At 42.6% G+C, this 19,994-nt stretch overlaps 1 protein-coding gene across 6 annotated transcripts in view; it reads right to left on the bottom strand.

Moving 5' to 3' along the window:
• The window catches only part of LSAMP (limbic system associated membrane protein), a 750,958-nt gene that overhangs the window by 44,503 nt on the left and 686,461 nt on the right, over positions 1–19,994 (bottom strand). For 3 of the 6 annotated variants that reach the window (XM_075593644.1, XM_075593646.1, XM_075593648.1), the window contains exons 4-6: positions 12,000–12,134; positions 7,565–7,684; positions 5,827–5,985 (exon numbers count right to left, since the gene is read on the bottom strand). In XM_075593644.1, coding sequence (XP_075449759.1) covers positions 5,827–5,985; positions 7,565–7,684; positions 12,000–12,134 — 414 coding nt within the window. Of the gene's footprint in view, positions 1–5,826; positions 5,986–7,563; positions 7,685–11,999; positions 12,135–19,994 lie in introns of all 6 variants that reach the window. The other 3 variants (XM_075593645.1, XM_075593647.1, XM_075593649.1) reach the window with 1 other exon arrangement.

The raw sequence follows: 19,994 nt of genomic DNA, 5'->3' as shown, positions 1-19,994 counted from the left end.
TGAGGTGGGGCTATGATGATGTGGAGAGGAGATGATGATGATGGGAGTGGGAAATGAGATGATGAGGGGGGGACTATGATTATGATGATGGGGGAAAATGAGATGATGATGGGGGCCTATGATGATGATGGGAGGGAGGAGATGATGATGGGGGAAATGAGATGATGATGGGGGAAATGAGATGATGATGGGGGAAATGAGATGATGATAGGGGGAAATGAGATGATGATAGGGGGAAATGAGATGATGATGGGGGCCTATGATGATGATGGGAGGGAGGAGATGATGATGGGGGAAATGAGATGATGATGGGGGAAATGAGATGATGATGGGGGAAATGAGATGATGATGGGGGCCTATGATGATGATGGGAGGGAGGAGATGATGATGGGGGAAATGAGATGATGATAGGGGGAAATGAGATGATAATAGGGGGAAATGAGATGATGATAGGGGGAAATGAGATGATGATAGGGGGAAATGAGATGATGATAGGGGGAAATGAGATGATGATAGGGGGAAATGAGATGATGATAGGGGGAAATATGATGATGATAGGGGGAAATATGATGATGATAGGGGGAAATATGATGATGATAGGGGGAAATATGATGATGATAGGGGGAAATATGATGATGATAGGGGGAAATATGATGATGATAGGGGGAAATATGCTGCTGCTGATGATGATGATGATGATGATGATGATGATGATGATGATGATGATGATGATGATGATGATGATGATGATGATGAGGAAATGAGATGATGATGATGAGGGGGGACTATGATTATGATGATGGGGGAAATGAGATGATGATGGGAGTGGGAGATGATGATAATAATGGGGGGAGATGAGATGATGGGGGAAATGTGATGATGGTGGGGGGAAATGAGATGATGATGGGGGAAATGAGATGATGATGGGGGAAATTAGATGATGATGGGGGAAATGAGATGATGATGGGGGGAAATTAGATGATGATGATGATGGGGGGAAATTAGATGATGATGGGGGGAAATGAGATGATAATGGGGGGAAATGAGATGATGATGGGGGAAATGAGATTATGATGGGGGGAAATGAGATGATGATGGGAGAAATTAGATGATAATGGGGGGAAATGAGATGATGATGGGGGGAAATGAGATTATGATGGTTGGGAAATGAGATGATGATGGGAGAGATGAGATGATGATGGATGTGGGAAATGAGATGATGATGATGGGAGTGGGAAATGAGATGATGATGGGAGTGGGAAATGAGATGATGATGATGATGATGATGATGATGATGATGATGATGATGATGATGATGATGATGATGATGGGAAATGAGATGATGATGAGGGGGGACTATGATGATGATGGGGGGAGATGAGATGATGATGATTCTGGGGAGGGCGCACTCTCCACAGACCACTCTCCACAGACCCCACCCCACCGACTTTGAGCGCTTCGTACCTTTCACCATTGAGTCCAGTATTTTAAGGATAAGACACCTGGCAACCCTATCTGCAACCCTGCCCTTCCCCATTATCTCTCACCATGCAGTGCTTCCACTGCAGCCAGGGGATTCTGGGTAATGACATGACAATGAGCACTCAAAGTGTGTCACTATTTGCTTCACGTCCATTTTAACATGAACCCCTTAAATTGAAAACAAATATTTTGGGCGGCTCATTCTTTCCAGTTTTATTCGTGCCAAAAGCATGAGATAATACTGCATTATGAGTACACCTACGTAATGTAAGGGTGTACCAGTATACTTGGCTTATCTGTCCGAGGTACGGACCGTAGGAGGATTACGTCAATGTAACACCACACGGCAAAGGAATATATCCATCCCCACCCTGTTTATATACCAATAACTGGAGCAAACTACCCGGATTCACAAACTTGAGGAGAGATATCTGAATGTCCCCTGGGCGCCATTTTGTACAGCTCCTTCATATATTTTTAAACATTTGAGGGCTAAAATGCTCAAACTTAACTTAATCTACATACAGACAAGATTTGCTGCACACAGAAGGAAAGCGATACAGGGAATGACATATCCTATTATGTTACGTACACCGGGCCACACTTAACAAGCAGTGATAATCCACAAGACACCGTAGGGACCATTCAAACGAGGTACGGTGTCTTCTCGAACCACAAGGTGTCTTATGGAACCGCTCGGTTTTGTGAATATGGGCCATGATTTTTCCATTTAAACATAGCACGGACGCCGTCCCCATATTCCTTTCTTATTCAAATACAAAGTAAAGCACTTTGCTTGAGAGTTTTGGCGTCTAGTAAACATGCTGCTCATGTCTTCCCTGACATGGACAAGAAGCTTCATGGCGTATTGACTCCATTCAATATGACATGAAGCCGATTCCCAATGATAGAGAAGGGCAGCATTGAGCAGAACTCTCCTCCAGCACTGGGAATCTGCTATACGGGGACCTGAGATAGGAAATGACTACATTTGCATCAGTTTAATGAAAACATTTATCTTTTTGACCTTGACACATGACATATGACCTTCTAAATCCTGCAGACCGTTTGCTAAAGGATATGTTTTTGATGCTCAAATGCAAATACCTCCCCAAAGTATTAAGCACTTAAACATGTCTATATAATGACCAAATGATGGGAATTATGACCAAACTAAAAGTACTTGGCACATTAAAAATAAATTGCAGTTTTTAACACTCTGTACAAATGATACTGTCATGTTAAAGCTTTTTAAACATATGGCATAAAAAAACTTCATCACACCACTGAAAGGGTTACTCTCTCAGTCCTTTAGAAACAGTAAAATTATGGCATGCAACATTCATATTTAATGAACCCACGCACTAAATAATTGATTAATAAACAAGTGGTGCTTTCAATCTCAGAAGAAGGGTCTTTTATTAATAGTCCTTTGCTAAGTATTATTCATTGGAAGGCAATCTCATTCATTCCCAGCTTTTAAGAAATCTATGGAGTCCCATCCATTCAAATCAGAGTGGCAGGATGGCAGGATCATCTTGTAGTGTATCTAAAACCTGTAATTTTAATTGTTACATGATTATGGATTTTATGTTTTAACGGGTAACCCACAAATCTCCTTCTGTTCGGGTTTTTGAAGTTTTCTCCTTATTGATCAGCTGGGACTGTCCATTAACAACAAGACAGGAGGGTTGCAAAAGTAGGTGCAGAGCTGGGAGGGGGCAGGAGGGAGCTCGGGTCCTTAACCGCAATAGAGAAAGAAGTCCTATTTGGAAGGAATACCTATTGACCTACATACTTACTATAACACTCCTCTATACTGTACAACATTAGAGAGACACCAGTGAACACAACCGAGATACCTGGGAAATAACCTCATCTAAATATGCACATCAGATCATTTTAAATATGTAAATGTGCATATTTCCCAGGTTTGTCCGGTGTGTTCACAGCTATCTCACCACCTGGTAGATGAGTGTTTTAGGAGGTATTTAAGTCAGTAAGTACTCTACCTAAATCGGTCTCTCTTTCTCTCAAACTTTGAAAAAAAGTGATCCTTGTTATTAAGTGTAAAAATGGGGAAATGTTGCATGGTTCGCAAGTTTAGTTGTGCAGTTACACAATGCTGTATACAATACATCCTAATAATGAGGTCCCTGCCAGCTGGGAACGCTGATGTCGTGGTTCCTGCCCCCACCTGAGAGAATGGCCAGTCCCAGGGCCCTACGGAGACCCAGAGAAGAGCTGCTCTATAGATAGCAATGTGATGATATCACAGAAGCTGCAGGGGGAGATCTCTTCTGGGACAGTGATTGCTATTATTGTTTATTCAGCATAAAGCGGGTGCCAGTATCTTCATGGAGTTATGATGTCCAGGTCACATGAGCCAATTGGAAACTGCAAGGGATGATGGTCCGGCTTCCTATTGGCCCGCCATTTCTTTAGGCACACAAGTTCCCTGGCTGCAGATACCAGCACCTCTACGGAGGTAAGTTTCTCGGGAATCAGGGGGTCCCCGGAGCTGAAATTAACACACTTCAGCTCTGCAGAACCCCTGTGCAGACCCCCTGTGCAGACCCCCTGTGTGCAGACACACTTCAGCTCTGCAGACCCCCTGTGCAGACCCCCTGTGTGCAGACACACTTCAGCTCTGCAGAACCCCTGTGCAGACCCCCTGTGCAGACCCCCTGTGTGCAGACACACTTCAGCTCTGCAGACCCCCTGTGCAGACCCCCTGTGTGCAGACACACTTCAGCTCTGCAGACCCCCTGTGCAGACCCCCTGTGCAGACACACTTCAGCTCTGCAGACCCCCTGTGCAGACCCCCTGTGTGCAGACACACTTCAGCTCTGCAGACCCCCTGTGCAGACCCCCTGTGTGCAGACACACTTCAGCTCTGCAGACCCCCTGTGCAGACCCCCTGTGTGCAGACACACTTCAGCTCTGCAGACCCCCTGTGCAGACCCCCTGTGTGCAGACACACTTCAGCTCTGCAGACCCCCTGTGCAGACCCCCTGTGTGCAGACACACTTCAGCTCTGCAGACCCCCTGCTTCTATCCTAGAACTAAAAATAATAAAAAGACACAGTGCTGGGGTTTTTGCTGCCTTAAGAGACATGTACGTGTACATTTTTAGGGGCGGATTCCTCTAAAATCACCGTAACGCCGATAGAGATGTAAATACAACAGAGGCACCCAAGTCCCAGGCAATATGTATCTCTTGTAGGTTTCAGTCCAGCATGAAATCATGTCTTTTATCATGACGTCAATATAAAATTAGAAAACATTTTGCACAGTAATATCACGATATTCATCAATATATGTAAAGTCGACATATCTGTTCAGCTTACACATTGGGGACTGTACATAGCCTACACAGCAACCCGTAAATTGACCATATACTCTGTCAACTTTCAGAATATTGCTAAATATGGTGTTTTAACTGTGTAAATGTTTTCTCATCTTTGTATTCAAGTTGAGATTAGGAGATGATTTTGGCGCTTGGAGTGATACAGAAGTGAATTGTGTTATTGGCCCTGATGTTAGGATATGCGGTGATGTTTGTTTCGTTTATTACAAGCATTGCCACGAACCACTTAGAAACGGCTACAACTTACAAAGAGAGCCCTGAGTATCACGTTCCGCTACTAGTCATTTAAGTGTGGTAGTAAAGTATTGTGGTGGGGAGGTGGGGGAGGATTAGCAGGTCTGTACCTGCAAACCTGTAGTAGCTGTGGTCCCGGCTGAGGACGTGAGACATGGCCCCAGGCACCCAGGTCCAGAGCAGGGCCCTATGGGGAGGTGAGAGGACCTGACAGAAAAGAACCTAGCTGGCGGACGATCACAGAAGTCGGGTCTGGTATCAGCCATACGGGCCCTGGAGCGACAGGACCAGGACAATTGTCCGAGCTCTCCCCCACACCCCTTGTCGGTGGCCCTGAATGTAAGGACGATTCAAAGCTGTTTTCATGCCTGCAGAACACCACTGAAAATCCTCTGTCCTTTAGCGCCCGTGTAAGAAACCTGCCCACAAACCTTGGTTTATTTCATGTACATTTCCAAAGAAGGGTGGCAATACACCAGCTCCGACCTGGTGGGTTTAAAAGGCACATAAAGAGCGAAAGAAAATGTATGGCTAATTGAGCTAAAATGAATACATCGGATGTGTCCTCTTCCTATGGCACCATATAGCCACTCACACCCCTGCTAATAGACATGGGCCAAAAGGCTGCAACTTGTTATATTGACCTTAAGAGTGACCCAACAATTGTTGAGAGATACATTTTGTAATTGACTTTAACCACCAGTATAACCCAGTAGCATCCCCTTAGCTGGCGCACTTACTGTAGAGGTATAGGCTGGTGTTGGTGACTCCCAGCTTGTTAGTGGCCACGCAGGTGTAGTTGCCATAGTGCTCCTCGGTGACATTGGCGACCATCAGCATGGATCGGCTACCGATATTTTTGATCTCCAGGCCCTGGGCGCTGTTTATCCTGTGAGTCCAGTAGGGGAAATAATCAAGAAGCCAAAATTAACTACAGGAGCAGATAAGCTAAACTCTGTATGTCACATCATATTTATTAAGATAATAGGGCCATGCAGGTGGCCTTAATATGGCCGTACAGGTGGCCTTAATATGGCCGTACAGGTTGCCCTAATACGGCCATACTAGTGGTTTTAATACGGCCATGCAGGTGGCCTTAATATGGCCGTACAGGTGGCCTTAATATGGCCATACAGGTGGCCCTAATATGGCCGTACAGGTGGCCTTAATACGGCCATGCAGGTGACCTTACATGGCCGTACAGGTGGCCTTAATACAGCCATACAGGTGGCCTTAATACGGCCATACAGGTGGCCTTAATACGGCCATAGAGGTGACCTTAATACGGCCATACAGGTGACCTTAATACGGCCATAGAGGTAACCTTAATACAGCCATACAGATGACCTTATACGGCCGTACAGGTGACCTTAATACAGCCATATTGCTTTAATACGGCCATACAACTGACCTTAATACGGCCATGCAGGTGGCCCTAATACGGCCATACAAGTGGTTTTAATACGGCTGTACACAACACTTCCATCAATTTGTTTCCCCTGAGCCTTCTCACAGGGCAATGCTGCAGCCCTACATTTGATACCTAATTAAAACCCAACTCTTTGATTTGTCAGCTTGTGCTAATAAAGGGGTCAAGTGTGCTCAATGACCTTTAATATTAGTAATGACAATATGTTTTTCTTGTTTTCTTATATATAAAACTGACCATGTACACAGCACTGTGCATAGAAAGGCGTCAGAACAATGAATCACTGCCCTAAAGAACTTACAATCTAATGTTTGCGAGGCACAGATAAAGTAACTTGCTCAAGGTGAGGGATGGGATTCAAACCAGCTTAACCGTACCTGCTTCAAATCCAGCAACATTACCACCAGGATACTCCTCGGTGGCTGAAATATCCCCCCTCCTCGTTCCCACAAGCCACTTTGCAATATCAGTTAGGGATTGTATGTACTGTACTGCCTACCTACCCTGTAGCTCTACAAGAAAATATTTATATTATATGTATATTATTTCTATTACTTATTATCCTCTCTGCCCAGGATCCCCTCCCTCTCCTGTGATCGGCTGCAGAGTGAAGCATCCAGCCAGAAAGGCGAAGACGCGTGTTTTTCCCTGAAGACCTTTCACTCGGATCACGTTGACCTGTTGTCCTTTTTGTGCCACAGCTTGTTCGATATACACCAATGAACTATGATAGGGCTAGCAATAAACTCATGCTCCTTAAGACAGCTGCCATTGCAGTAATCCTCCCACTTGCCTTTGCAGTGTACGTATCAAGCTGTGGATATATACAGTAAAGTAAATTGCAAACATGTTTGGGTTTAGAGCAATGAAACCCACCCATCCGTTCCCCAGCATGGAGTGCAGACCTAAGATCCACGCTCCAGATGTATGCGACGGTAAGCATGGTGGGCGGCTAGAGCAGGTAGACCAAGCTCTCCCAATCTTACCTCATTCCTGCTCCTCTCTGAGCCACATACTATTTCATGCGAGTAGGCGGTGGCATATTTACCTAGTGTCATCTTTGTACCACTCAAAATCGGGCGAGGGCACGGCCGATGCCTCACAGCGGAGATACGCTTGTTTGCCGGTGGTAGCTTCATTGCTCTTGGATTCAGTGATGATAGGAGGGTCTGTAGAGACATACAGAGCACTGTAAGCCACTTCATGACTGGCAATGATAAAACAATCATATTAAATATGTTACTATAGAACTGGGGTGCCCAACTCCAGTCCTCAAGCCCCCCCCCCCCAACAGGTCAGGTTTTCAGGATATCCCAGCTTCAGTACAAGTGGCTCAATCAGAGGCTCACACTGAGACTGATTGAGCTACCTGTGCTGAAGCAACAACTGATTGAGCCACCTGTGCTGAAGCAGGGATATCCTGAAAACCTGACCTGTTTCGGGGGTGGGGGGGGGGGGGGGGTTGGGCAGGGGGATTGAGGACTTGAGTTGAGCACCCCTTGCTAAAGAACATTTTGATAAAGAGACCAGGGTGGAAAAATAATTATTCACATGCTCGATACATCAAATATTATTTTTGGTTTCGCCCACACACCTCATAGCAAAATCTCTGTGGTTATCTATTGCAGAGAATAGCTGATGTAAAATACAGTAATAAGGATTATTTTAGTAAAGCTTCTTTAAAAGCCTGGTGATTGCTGCCTCTGAGCCTCTGTGCTGGTTTCTTCATTTACTCGTCTGCCCAAACCTTACGAGATTGCTCATCCTCAGTTATTTCTATTTCTATTTGACGTTACTGTTTCTTTTTCATGTAATGTGTCATTCAGAGTATGACTTTTGGGTATCAATTTGAAAAATACGAACGGTGTCTAAATTATGAAACAAACATTCAAGATGACAAGAAGAGACAGAGAAAAAGTCACAGAGGGTACGTGCTTCCACGTCCCCCGCCACTCTTGCAAACCCTGTCCTGCTGCAGACATGTTTACAGAATGGGTATCTGAATGGAGGAAGGTCATTTCTTTAAGGAGGCTTCAGTGTAGAACGCTGAAGACCTGAAGGAGTTATATGGACTAAAGTATTGAGGGCTTGTGGCTAGATCTACTGACCAGCGCTATTCCACAAGACACCTTCTAGAACCGGAACCAGTGGCCAATACTTACCAAGCCGTGTTCTGCCGCGGGACACCTCTCCGGAGCTGGAAGACATCAGCCCGTTAACTTGAATGAGTTGGACGGCGACTTCCAGCGCCGGACAGTTCCTTCTGGAAGAGGACTGCTTAGCAAATATGGCCCCTTAGGTGAATGGGCAGTGAGGTCTCTTCCAGCGTTGGAAGGGGTGTTGTGGAATAGCACCATTTAATAAACATGGAACTATTTATCTGTTTGCAAAAATGCTGCAACACTGATGGGGAAAAAAATGAGTCCCAGATAAACAATGCTTTCAATGGGATTGTTTTAACCTAATAAATGTGGGGCCGTTGCTTGCCTAAGATCTGCACTGGGGAGCCTCACACAGTGCCCATCATGTGTGTTTGTCATAGCATTTTGTACTGGGAGAGACATATCTCAAAGCAGCAGCACAAGGAACACGAACATAAAATAACACATCGGTCTGCACATGATGTTATTCTGGTCATTCTGTGCTCTGTTGGGTTTTTTTTTATTTACAATCTTGCTACCCACTGAAGCTTATCTTCCTCTAGGTCATTATGACATCATTAAGTCAGCAACTGCGCAAGCTGTCTGATTTACACGGGAGCTGGGAGCTGCATACACAGAGCATGTTCCATGAGACGAGGACAGTGTAATAATTGGAATGTAAAAATACAAAAATGATGGCCTGTGACAATACCGGAGATGATGAAGTAAAAATCTCATCTAGTGAGAGAGGTGTTGTACGTCTGCTTTAAAAGTTGGTGCTGGAATAACTGGTCGCAGGTTGGGAAAGAGAGAACATATCATATTGATGCTTATGTCAATTTCTAAGGCACAATTTCACCTCGTCTTCCCTTTCCACATAGCAACCCCCAGTTCACTGGGTTTCATCTGCCTATTATTCTAATGCACATTTACAGAGACAGCCAATCCTTCCACCGTGATGGACCTGATGCAAAGAATGAGTCAGACGATGAACAAACAAAACACCTTCTCCAGAGCTACACCAGGCGTACTGGATTGTCTGCTTACTTCTCCATTAGCACCATCCTCCCTGTAAAAGACCCGTGTCGGACACTTATTCCCCAGGTTAGAAATCCTCCATTGCATCTAAAAGCAACAACACATGACAGCCTGCTTTCTGAAAACCCGTCAATACATTTCCTTGTAATCCTATCTCTTGGGCTCTTATATTTCTTCCTTCATCCTTACGCTGTCTGAAAAATGATAAATCTGTCATGCTGGTTTTTTTTTTTGCTTCACTGCTAACAGATCTTTTGTTGAATAACCTAATCAGTGCCAAAGAATTCTGTAATGCTTATGTGTATGTATAATGTATAAGTGCTTAAATCAGGAGACACTTTTAAAGCTATAATTTCTGAAAATAAACATGCTGGAGTATAAAGGGATAATGAGTATGACTACATTGTTTCAACTGTTCAAATCTTCTTCTGCTGAGAACAATAAATAAAAATACCACTTGTGGTGCATTTGCATGTCTCAGGCAGGTCTGCAGCCCTAACTTTCCCCATTATACAGTAGCTTAGCAAACAGCGCTTCTAATGCAGCTAGGGATTCTGGGTAATGGTCATGACATGCAAATGAGCACAGGGTGTCACTCTTAACTTCTTATCCATTCTTCTGAGACCCAAACCATTAACCATTGGTACCAATAATGCTTGCTGCTACCCTCCTCTTTCCACACCCTATGCCTGTTAGCCCTTTGAATCTGCTTGTAGAGAGCTCCGTTTCCTGGATATTACTGCTGTTTGGGCAGGTACTACACACAATCTGTGTGTTGAAGCTACTTTAATAGAACCAATTTAGTATCGTACTGTGAGTTGCAATGTGTTGTTAGCTCCTACGGCAGAAAATTGGTTAAATGAGTTGAAAATCCACAGTCACATTTTCCACTTATTCTTTTTTTTTTTTTTTTTTTTTTTTTAAGAATTTAAGTCATTTTGAAGTTATTTAAATTGAAGCTGAAAAGCTGAGCAATGGAAATCACCAATAACAAAGACCACAGAATAAACAGCACGCGCTGCTTCTATTCGTGGCAAAGGGTTCGGCATACTGTACATTGCAAAGTTGCAAAATGGAAATCATAATGGAAGCCATTTTTAAAAGAACCCACAACAATATATTGCCCCATCATTTATTTTTCCAAACTGGAAAACAACCCATCCGATTTCCCTATACAGTTTGTGTTCCACATGAAAATGAGACGACAAAGGTAATAGAAAGCAAACAAATAGAACTATATTGTAACATGGCACATGCTCTACATGTAAGGAGCATTGTCATGACATTGTACAAGTAGTAGAGATGCTCAATGCTTATTTTCAAGGGGGGAGGTAGAATTTTTGTCCAAGCCAAGCTGCTGCTTTAATGGGTTGGAAAACATGGGTGTAACCCCCCAGGAAGCCACTCGGTGACGAAACGCACGTCGGGATCACAGTGCGCAAGACGTCGCCACCGACGAAGCGCCTGGGAGAGGTCTTAGAGAAGGGGCCACACCCGGCTGAAATGTAATTACTTTATTTAATTACATTAGAACACGCCAGAATTAGACACAATTGTATCTTTGTACTTAAATAGGTACTGTACATTTATATACATACTATCCACCTTACATTTAGGGTTCCCAGCAGTGCATTCCTTATTTAGACATTATGCACAGGGCTAATTAACCCTTATTTTTCTCTCATCCCTTGAGCATTTTTAATCCCATTGTAAACTGCAGTTACTTTTAAACACTTAGGCCACTATACACTTTTATTCTTCTTTTTCTTTTGTTATTAAATTTGTGTTTCTCTAGGAGCTTTTTACATAATAGCAGCACAATATCATTGCAAGTGCCTGCTATTAATTTACTATCAATCTAGCCTGATCCCTACACCCAATAACCATCACGTGTAGCTACTGTAGTTACCTCCCTTATCCTAACCAGTTGGGATTGGTATATCAATCATTGTTGTATTCTCTCTTTCTCCAGCTGGCAACATGTAAACTAGCATTATTTGAGTGCAGAATTCCCTCTTACCGCTTTCAGCAGTTTTCCAATTGCCAATAGGTTTAACACACGTTACAATATAAGGTTTACATACACAAGCTTTCTGTGGCCAATTATGCTCTGCAATTTATCACATATACATTTACTGAGGAATCCATCACAACAAGAGAATCCCCCTTTTATCTCATACTTTTTCTTGTCTATGGGTCTCTGATGGTTGGTTAGGGCTGCTCAGCCTTAAATCTCATTGCCCATACCATAGCTGCCCCCTGTACTGGAGCTCAGCAGGAAACTCCAATCATTTGCCATACTCACAGTTCACAGTGACTCGGACTTGCTTCATATCCGCTGCTGCTATCTCATTGGTTGCTTTGCATTCATATTTCCCAGACTGCTCCCGTGTGATCCCCTGGATCTCCAGGTACTCCTCACCCCATTCAAACTCTCTGGCTGTAAGGCAGAAGACGTTCATATGTAAGTGGAAAAGCACAAGGCACAGATTCTGTTAATAAATACTCTATATGCAAAGGATGAGTGATCCATAAACCAAGCTTTTGTATTTTTGTTATTATAGCAGTAATACTATATAACCCCTTTTTTTTCGTTCTTTTTGTTCTAATTGTTATATGTAAAGTATGTGGCAATGTATAATTCTGCATTCTTACCTACGCTGGCAATCGTTTGGCGCTCCTGTTCTAAATCTGTCACAATCCTGATTGTGTGCCTAACTGTATGGCTGCCTTTCAGTTCCAATCAATCCTTCAGTCAGTGAAACTCAGCAGCTACAATGTATCCTGATATTACTAAGGTAACATTATCTATTGTTGCAGTTTATAGCTCAAACTTCTGGGAATATTGTCAACAAATGATCACGAATAGGAAAGTGTTGCAAAAATCTTGCACTGCTGGAGACGTGTGCTAAGACCTGCTATAGAATTCAAAGGATGCTCAGTATATTAAAACTCATTAAAACTGGCATTAAGAGTTGAACTTAAAATAAAAAGAGGTAGTAAGTATTATCTAATACTGCAGAACTGATTTATTTTAAAAAAGACACACGTGTAGGATACTGCTTGGATGGCTCTGTTAAAGCATCCTTTGATATCTATAGCAGGGTTTTGCCCCCCTCCCTACAGTGCAACACTTTCCTCTTAAGAATAATTTGCTGCCAATGTTCCCTGCAGTTTAAGCTGTATACTGTACCAATAGATAATGTTACCTTAGTAATATAAGGATACATTGTAGCTGCTGAGTTACACTGACTGAAGCAGCCATTATGTTAGTATCGCCATAAGGATATTGACAGATTTATAGCAGGAACACCAAACGATTGCCAGCTTAGGTAAGAATGTAAAATTATACGTTGCCACATAATTTACATATAAAAATAAGGAAAAGGGGGGGGGGGGAGAAAGGGGGAATATACTGTAGTATTGCTGCTTTAAGTGTATATATACAGTAAATACTGCTTGTGTTGTCATGTTAAAGTGCAGATGTAACAGGACTTACTGTCTCCAGAGCCCGGCATAAAAAGATGAAAGCCGCAGCTCCGGAGATGGTGTGGCCACGACCTCACTGCAGGGGGGGGGGACCATGCTTTACGGATAGGACCGGGGTTCCGCGGCATGCCCCAGTGCCGAAATCATTAAGGCTTGCTACATCTGTGCGAGGCGCACACAGATACCATAACCACTGCATGCGTGCCCAAACATTTATTACATAAAGTATCACTCAAGTATCAACAGTGTGCACCATGCTGTACAAAGTGGCAATACCAGGTAAATCAAGTACAAACAATGGGGTTAAGCGCAACAGGTAAAATGACAACATAGGACAAAGGGAGACACTGTCCTGAAGAGCGTACAGACTAAGTGGTATGTTGGGAGACTTACAGACACCGTAGGTGTAAAAGTGCAAACTGAGCACTTAAGTTCAGGTCAAAAAGCAGAGAATAACAGGAGAAACGAGAGACATCTAGGTTTCTTATCTGCTTTTTGACTCCCAGACAAGTTTTTTCAAGTTGACATGATAGTTTGGTATTTACAAATCTCTTAGAGCAGGGGTGGCCAACTTCAGTCCTCAAGGACCACCAACAGATCTGGTTTTTAGGATATCCCTGCTTCAGCATAGATGGCTCAATTATACTGAAGGAGATGTTTGGACACAATCAGGTGGGTAACTGTTAATTTTGTCCTACAATTCTATTTGCCTAGCAATAAAGTCTGTATCATTTACACTCACACTACTGTACTTACTATACTTTATTATTATACTAGTTACTAGTTTATGACACATCGACATGGGCTCAAGTGATTCCTTATGTGATATTAGAATGCACTGGCTACTTGGCATTCGGGGTCAGTATGCCCATGTAGAAGCTGCCCATACAGGGTTAATATGTTGATGTGCTGTCAGATAGCCATTGGCTGGCTTTGACAGGTAGAAGAGGAAGTAGATGGGTATATGTAGGGGTCGATTTGGGGGTATGGGCATTACAAAAAATGGTAATGTGTCAAGCTCTCTATTATTAATATGTTTATTTTGATGTTTGTTTGTAATGTGTCTAATGCAGTAATATCATTAATACTGTTAATTATATATGTGAATAAAATAAATACAAATATATTATATATATTTGCTTGTCACAGTATGTTTAACAGTGGAATGTTGCTAGATTAGGTATTAGGTTAAAATAAGCCAAATGTATGATTATACTCTTGGCTGGGAGGCAGAGTTCTTTGTGGTTGATAGTTTACCATTCCCTATGGCTGGGACGCTAGGGAAACTATGTTAGTTGTTATTTATGTTTATTAATAAAGTTAACACTGTGGCCGTCAACATTTTTGTGGAGGTCCCTTTAAGTTTAATTCATGCGCACAAAGCGTCCTATGATGCACATGAGAGAGAGTTAATCATAGATATTACGAGGTTGTTCATTAAAAAGCAACAGTAATGATGGGCGCTGTATTGTCATTGGAAGTTACCATACTTCATGTGAAGTTGCTGTGCTGTGATCGGCACTATCTCAGTATAATGAATGTATGCAGAGCTTCAAAAACAGACCTCAAGCTCCACCCTTACAGCTATTAGGGCAGTGGTTCCCAACCTTTTTTGGGTTAAAGAACCCTGTAAACATATTGCGATATCCTGCGGAACCTATCGTGTCAGAGATCAGATGCGTTGTCAGGAAACCCAACCCTCTCTAATAGCGCGGCTGTGATCATATGCATTGTAAGGAACCCAAACTCCCTCTAATAGCGCGTCTGAGATCAGATATATTGTAAGGATCCCCAACCCTCACTAACAGCGTGTCTGATATCAGATACATTGTAAGGATCCCCGACCCTCTCTTAATAGCGCGTCTGAGAACAGATGAATTGCAAGGAACCCCAACTCTCTCTAATAGTGTGTCTGAGATCAGATGCATTGTAAGTAACCCCAACCCTCTCTAATAGCATGACTGAGATCAGATGCATTGTAAGTAACCCCAACCCTCTCTAATAGCATGTCTGAGATCAGATACATTGTAAGGAACCCCAACCCCCTCTAATAGCACGTCTGAGAACAGATGCATTTAAGGAACCCAAATCCCCTCTAATAGCGCGGCTGAGATCAGATGTATTGTAAGGATCCCCAACCCTCCCTAATAGCACGTCCAAGATCAGATGCATTGTAAGTAACCCCAACTCTCTCTAACAGCAAGTCTGAGATATGATTTATACTAAGTAACCCCAACCATCTCTCATAGTGTAAGGGTTCTGGTCCAGGGTTTTCCTGGAACTTGCCCTTACTTGGCCTTTGCAGCTATCTTGGTTCCTGGCAAAACTCTTCCTGGAGTCAGTAATTGGCTGCACCTGTTCCAGAGATTTAAATAGCAGTAACAGACTCCCTGTCCATGCATGGTATTTCATTCCATGTGTTCCTGTGCCCTGTCTTTTCCTGTGCCCTGTTACTGTAGATTCCCTGTTGCCAACCCCAGCCTGTGACCACGACCTTGCATGTCTGCCACCTCCCTTGCATCCCAACTACTAGTACTCTTACAGGACTCTGTCCCCTGGCTCTGGTACCCCTACCTTAGCTTTGCGGGTCCGCTTCCTATCGGAGACCAGCATCATTTACCCTAACCCTGGTCAATTTGGTTTATAGAGGTTCTGGTGAAAAGCAGAATCTATAATCCCCCTGATTCTGTTAACATGGTAATTTTCCAACCACATACGCAACTGGAGAGGGAGCTGTTGCCCCAGAAATCAAAACTTTACCAAGTGCTTGCTTCCAAATGCACAGAACATCCTTTCTGTAGAGGGGATAATAAATGAAATAAGGTGTGGCAGACTCTTCTAACAGAATAAAGAACAAGGTCTATCTTTTATCCACAAAGAAGGCTGAAAAAATGATCCCTCTGTAACAAAACTCCAGCACATAGAACATGTGAGTTTTCATACAAAACATCAGTATTTCTTTTAATATCCCTTCTGGACTTTCATTTTCTCTTTATCCCTACCTTACCCAACAGAGCTGCCATTCTGCTGTGGTGTCTTTCTGCCAGACCGCTAACAGATCCAGAGATAACAGCATCAAAGCATCATTCATACCTAGCAGATGCATTGAACAGCCCCTATATACTGTAAGCATAAAAGTACAGGCGGATTTCAGCATTATACTGTAAACACACAGCTATAAGCATGTGTGGGTCTTTGTGTAGCTTTGTACAAAAGTAAAGTGTGCATGGGGAAATGTGTATTATGCTATATATCAGTATGTCAGTGTTTAGACTGCGTATCAGTGACTTTAGCCCTTATTTTATAAACTTCAATAGAGCCAATTCAATGGGGCTTTCCATGTGACAACTAGCGCAACGCTAGTTGCAATTCACAGAATAAGGACTTGTGGGTGGGTGTGTGCATGCGTGCTGCGTACATGTATGCTGTGTGGGTGCGTGCTGTGTGCGTGCACATCAGTGTGTTAGTGTTTTTGGGCAGTGGAATAAAACATGCTGGCAATAAATTGCAGACGCCACCATTAACCACCTCTGCAAAGTGTTGTTGTCCCCTTGTGGGGTTTGACATTTTTTTCTTACACTCAGCCAAAAACAGCTTTGATATCATTTTTACATTAGTTGTATAATTAAATATTAAGATATATCAGATTACAGGTAACGCTTGCAGTGAAGACTTATAATAGAAACGAAAAACTGATCATCGACCTGTTAAATCTCATTGCCGAATACCATTAATAATGCAAAATATACTGCACAGGAAAATAAGGGGACAGTGGTGCAGAGATTCCTAAAATGCAGCAACAAGGGCAGAGCTATCAAGAGGCACTGAGGAATGTGACAATGATTCACATTTGTAATGAGCCCTGCCAGCGCTACATTGCTTGAAATCCCTCTCTCTTCAAAAGAGCTCCTTCCAGATCAAGTTGTGAAATATGTGATCAGGATGAAAATATGTTACCAGCCCCAATTCCAGCATTATCTATTTAATTTTTAAGTATTAACCTTTAGAGTGTCATAATGATGCACCAGGCACAGCCTGAACCCTTTGTTTTAGGGGCAGATCATTCTGGCCGTTCCAATAGATTGGCCAACCCATAGAAACAGAAGTGGAGCTTCCTCTACATCTGGGCACATGTGACACATTACAGTAGCAGTCCCAAGCCGTGGAAATGCCAGGAGTTCCCATCACCCCCGCACACCCTGCCATTCCACGGTTAATATCATTGGGCGAGTTTGCCGACACCTTGACCACTATACCATTTCTGCATCAGTACTAAACTACTACGTATCAGAGAGAGATCCGCGATCTCCTGCGAGTTGGCTGAATTATCCACCTTCTATTTAACACGTACGACAGTCAGAATGTAAATACACTGGGCGCATGATCAGGGGTACAAAGCACAATTGGAAAACAGCAGTGATTTGTCAGCCCTGCTATTTAGTTCTCATCTGTGCAGACAACCTGTCAGGCTAAGTAAGGCCCAGGCTAAATGTACCATTACTGCAATAACACCGACAAGACACTGACGCTGATGGAAAAGCTAAGTACAATACTCTTCTTATTAATGTAATTCCTACCCTTCCATGGTACCTGTGTTTTAGTTGTCTATTGGCATTCTTCATTTGCATTTCACTTCTTTTTTTGTCCAGCCACTACAATCTCTATTTTTTTGCCCTCACAGTGTAGCCAATCACGCGTCAGTATTAAACAGGATGGCAGTGTTTTTACCGGGCAGCAGGAAGGGGAGGAGTAGATACAGTATTTAGTACACAAGTTGCCCCGGGTTTCGATCACTCTTTGGGAATGATTACTTTTGATGGGTTACATTGTTTGATTCAGCACTGCAGTTTTTTTTTTTTTTTACGGCAGTTGCCTTATACAAAGGAATTTACTGTATATTATTAAAATATTGCATCCATTAATATATATGTAATAATGAGCAGATGGATTGCAACTTCTAATACACGTTATTTTCCTTCTCCCTTGCACGGTTCATTTGAAGGAGACTCTCCTCCAAGCATGTCTACCCAGAACTGTGATAAGTCTTAGGCCAGGGGTGTCAAACTCAGTCCTCCAGGGTCACCAACAGGTCAGGTTTTAAGGATATCTCTGCTTCAGCACAGGTGGCTCAATCCACCTCAGTCATTGATTGAGACACCTGTGCTGAAGCAGGAATATCCTTTAAACCTGACCCGTTGGTGGTTCTTGATGAATGGAGTTGGCCACTCCTGCCATAAAGATAGCAGATGTGTACACTGTAGTGATGCGGTATGTGAACATACACTATCTGAGCACTAGAGACTGTCTTCTCTCACATATATCTTCCTTCTTGTCTCTGGCTTCTCTCTTCCTCCTCAGCAGAGAGCAATTATTGCTGAAAAAGCTGGTCTCCTCCTAAGGCAGGGTTGGCCTACTCCAGTCTTCAAGGGCCACCAATAGTTAGGTTTACAGTATATCCCTGCTTCAGCACAGGTGAATCAATCATGACTGAGCCACTGATTGAGCTACGTGTGCTGAAGCAGGGATATCCTGATCTATTGATGGCCCTTGAGGACTGGAGTTGCCCACCCCTGCCCTACATACTGTGGTACATGATAAGCAGTGTTCACTAGAATTGACTAAAAATTTACCTAAACTGATTTAAGGGCTATGTTGACTCTCCCTGTATTCTAGTTGCCTTTCTGTCAAACATGTCAGCTACACAGAAGACAAGGGAACGTAAGAAGTACTTACATACCTAGTTATTGAGCCCTACGAGTACCATTTAGCTGTACAGTTAACCTTTTCTCTATTCAACCAGGTGATGTCGTTTATGTATAATGCAAAGTATTTAAGCGTATCATATAAAAAGAGCTTTTGCCTCCTTCTGTAACCAAAGAGTCGTCCTATACAGATTTATGGTGAAGCAATTATTTCAGCTCATTCGCATTTGCATTTTCAAGCAACAAAATGTTGTAGGATTGAATCATAGATGGAGATAGGATGTAAAGAGTTATGTTGATAAATTATTGTTGTTCCATCTGTTCCCAGGAAGTGCTAGGAGATTCTTAACCACTTGCTAGTTGGGAACGTGTAACCTTGAATTTCGTATTTCTTCCATGAGTTATTCTGCGTGCTGTTTTTCAGCTAGGCAATTAATATGCAGAGAATTGAGTAAAGTACAATGTGTTGTTTAATAGCACATCAGTGGGAAGTGAGTGACAGTGAGTGATAGCGTCTGTATACACTTGTAATTTACCTGCCATTCCAATGTCTTTAGAAAGAGTTTATGGCTCTAGTCATATCTTCCTCTTACTAATTGTGGAGGCATCACATTGAGAACTATTCTACTGAGGTTATGATCCAAAGAGGAACATATATTGTAGAAAAATGGTCCAAATAGTAATTTACTCTAAACACTTTACACATCCTTTTTATCCAACATAACCAAATATTGTTTTTTTTTTAACGTACTGTATAACAAAATATTGAATTTTTTTTGTATACATGTTTTATGCCTAAAGCTGTGATTTACTAAACTATAGGCCAATCTTTGGGTGCCACTAAATCATGGTTGAACCCAACTTCTTCAGATGTTATGCGTTGAGAGTGTATATGTTTTCATGTACATTACATTTACAGTACAAGTGCCACATGCCATTGAGAGAATATATTGTGAGTTAGTATGATATAGATGTGACTAATGTGTAAACATGGAGTATAACACACAGCCCCTGCTGGCCTAAATGTACATTATACACAATACAGAGAGTATACAGAATATTTTTCTAATACAGAGAGAGGCCTCGGTCATTTAGATAGTCTAGGTTCA

This window comes from Ascaphus truei, chromosome 3 (assembly GCF_040206685.1).
Source record: "Ascaphus truei isolate aAscTru1 chromosome 3, aAscTru1.hap1, whole genome shotgun sequence".
Taxonomy (NCBI): Eukaryota; Metazoa; Chordata; class Amphibia; order Anura; family Ascaphidae; genus Ascaphus; species Ascaphus truei.
This window is presented reverse-complemented; position numbering and strand designations above follow the sequence as displayed.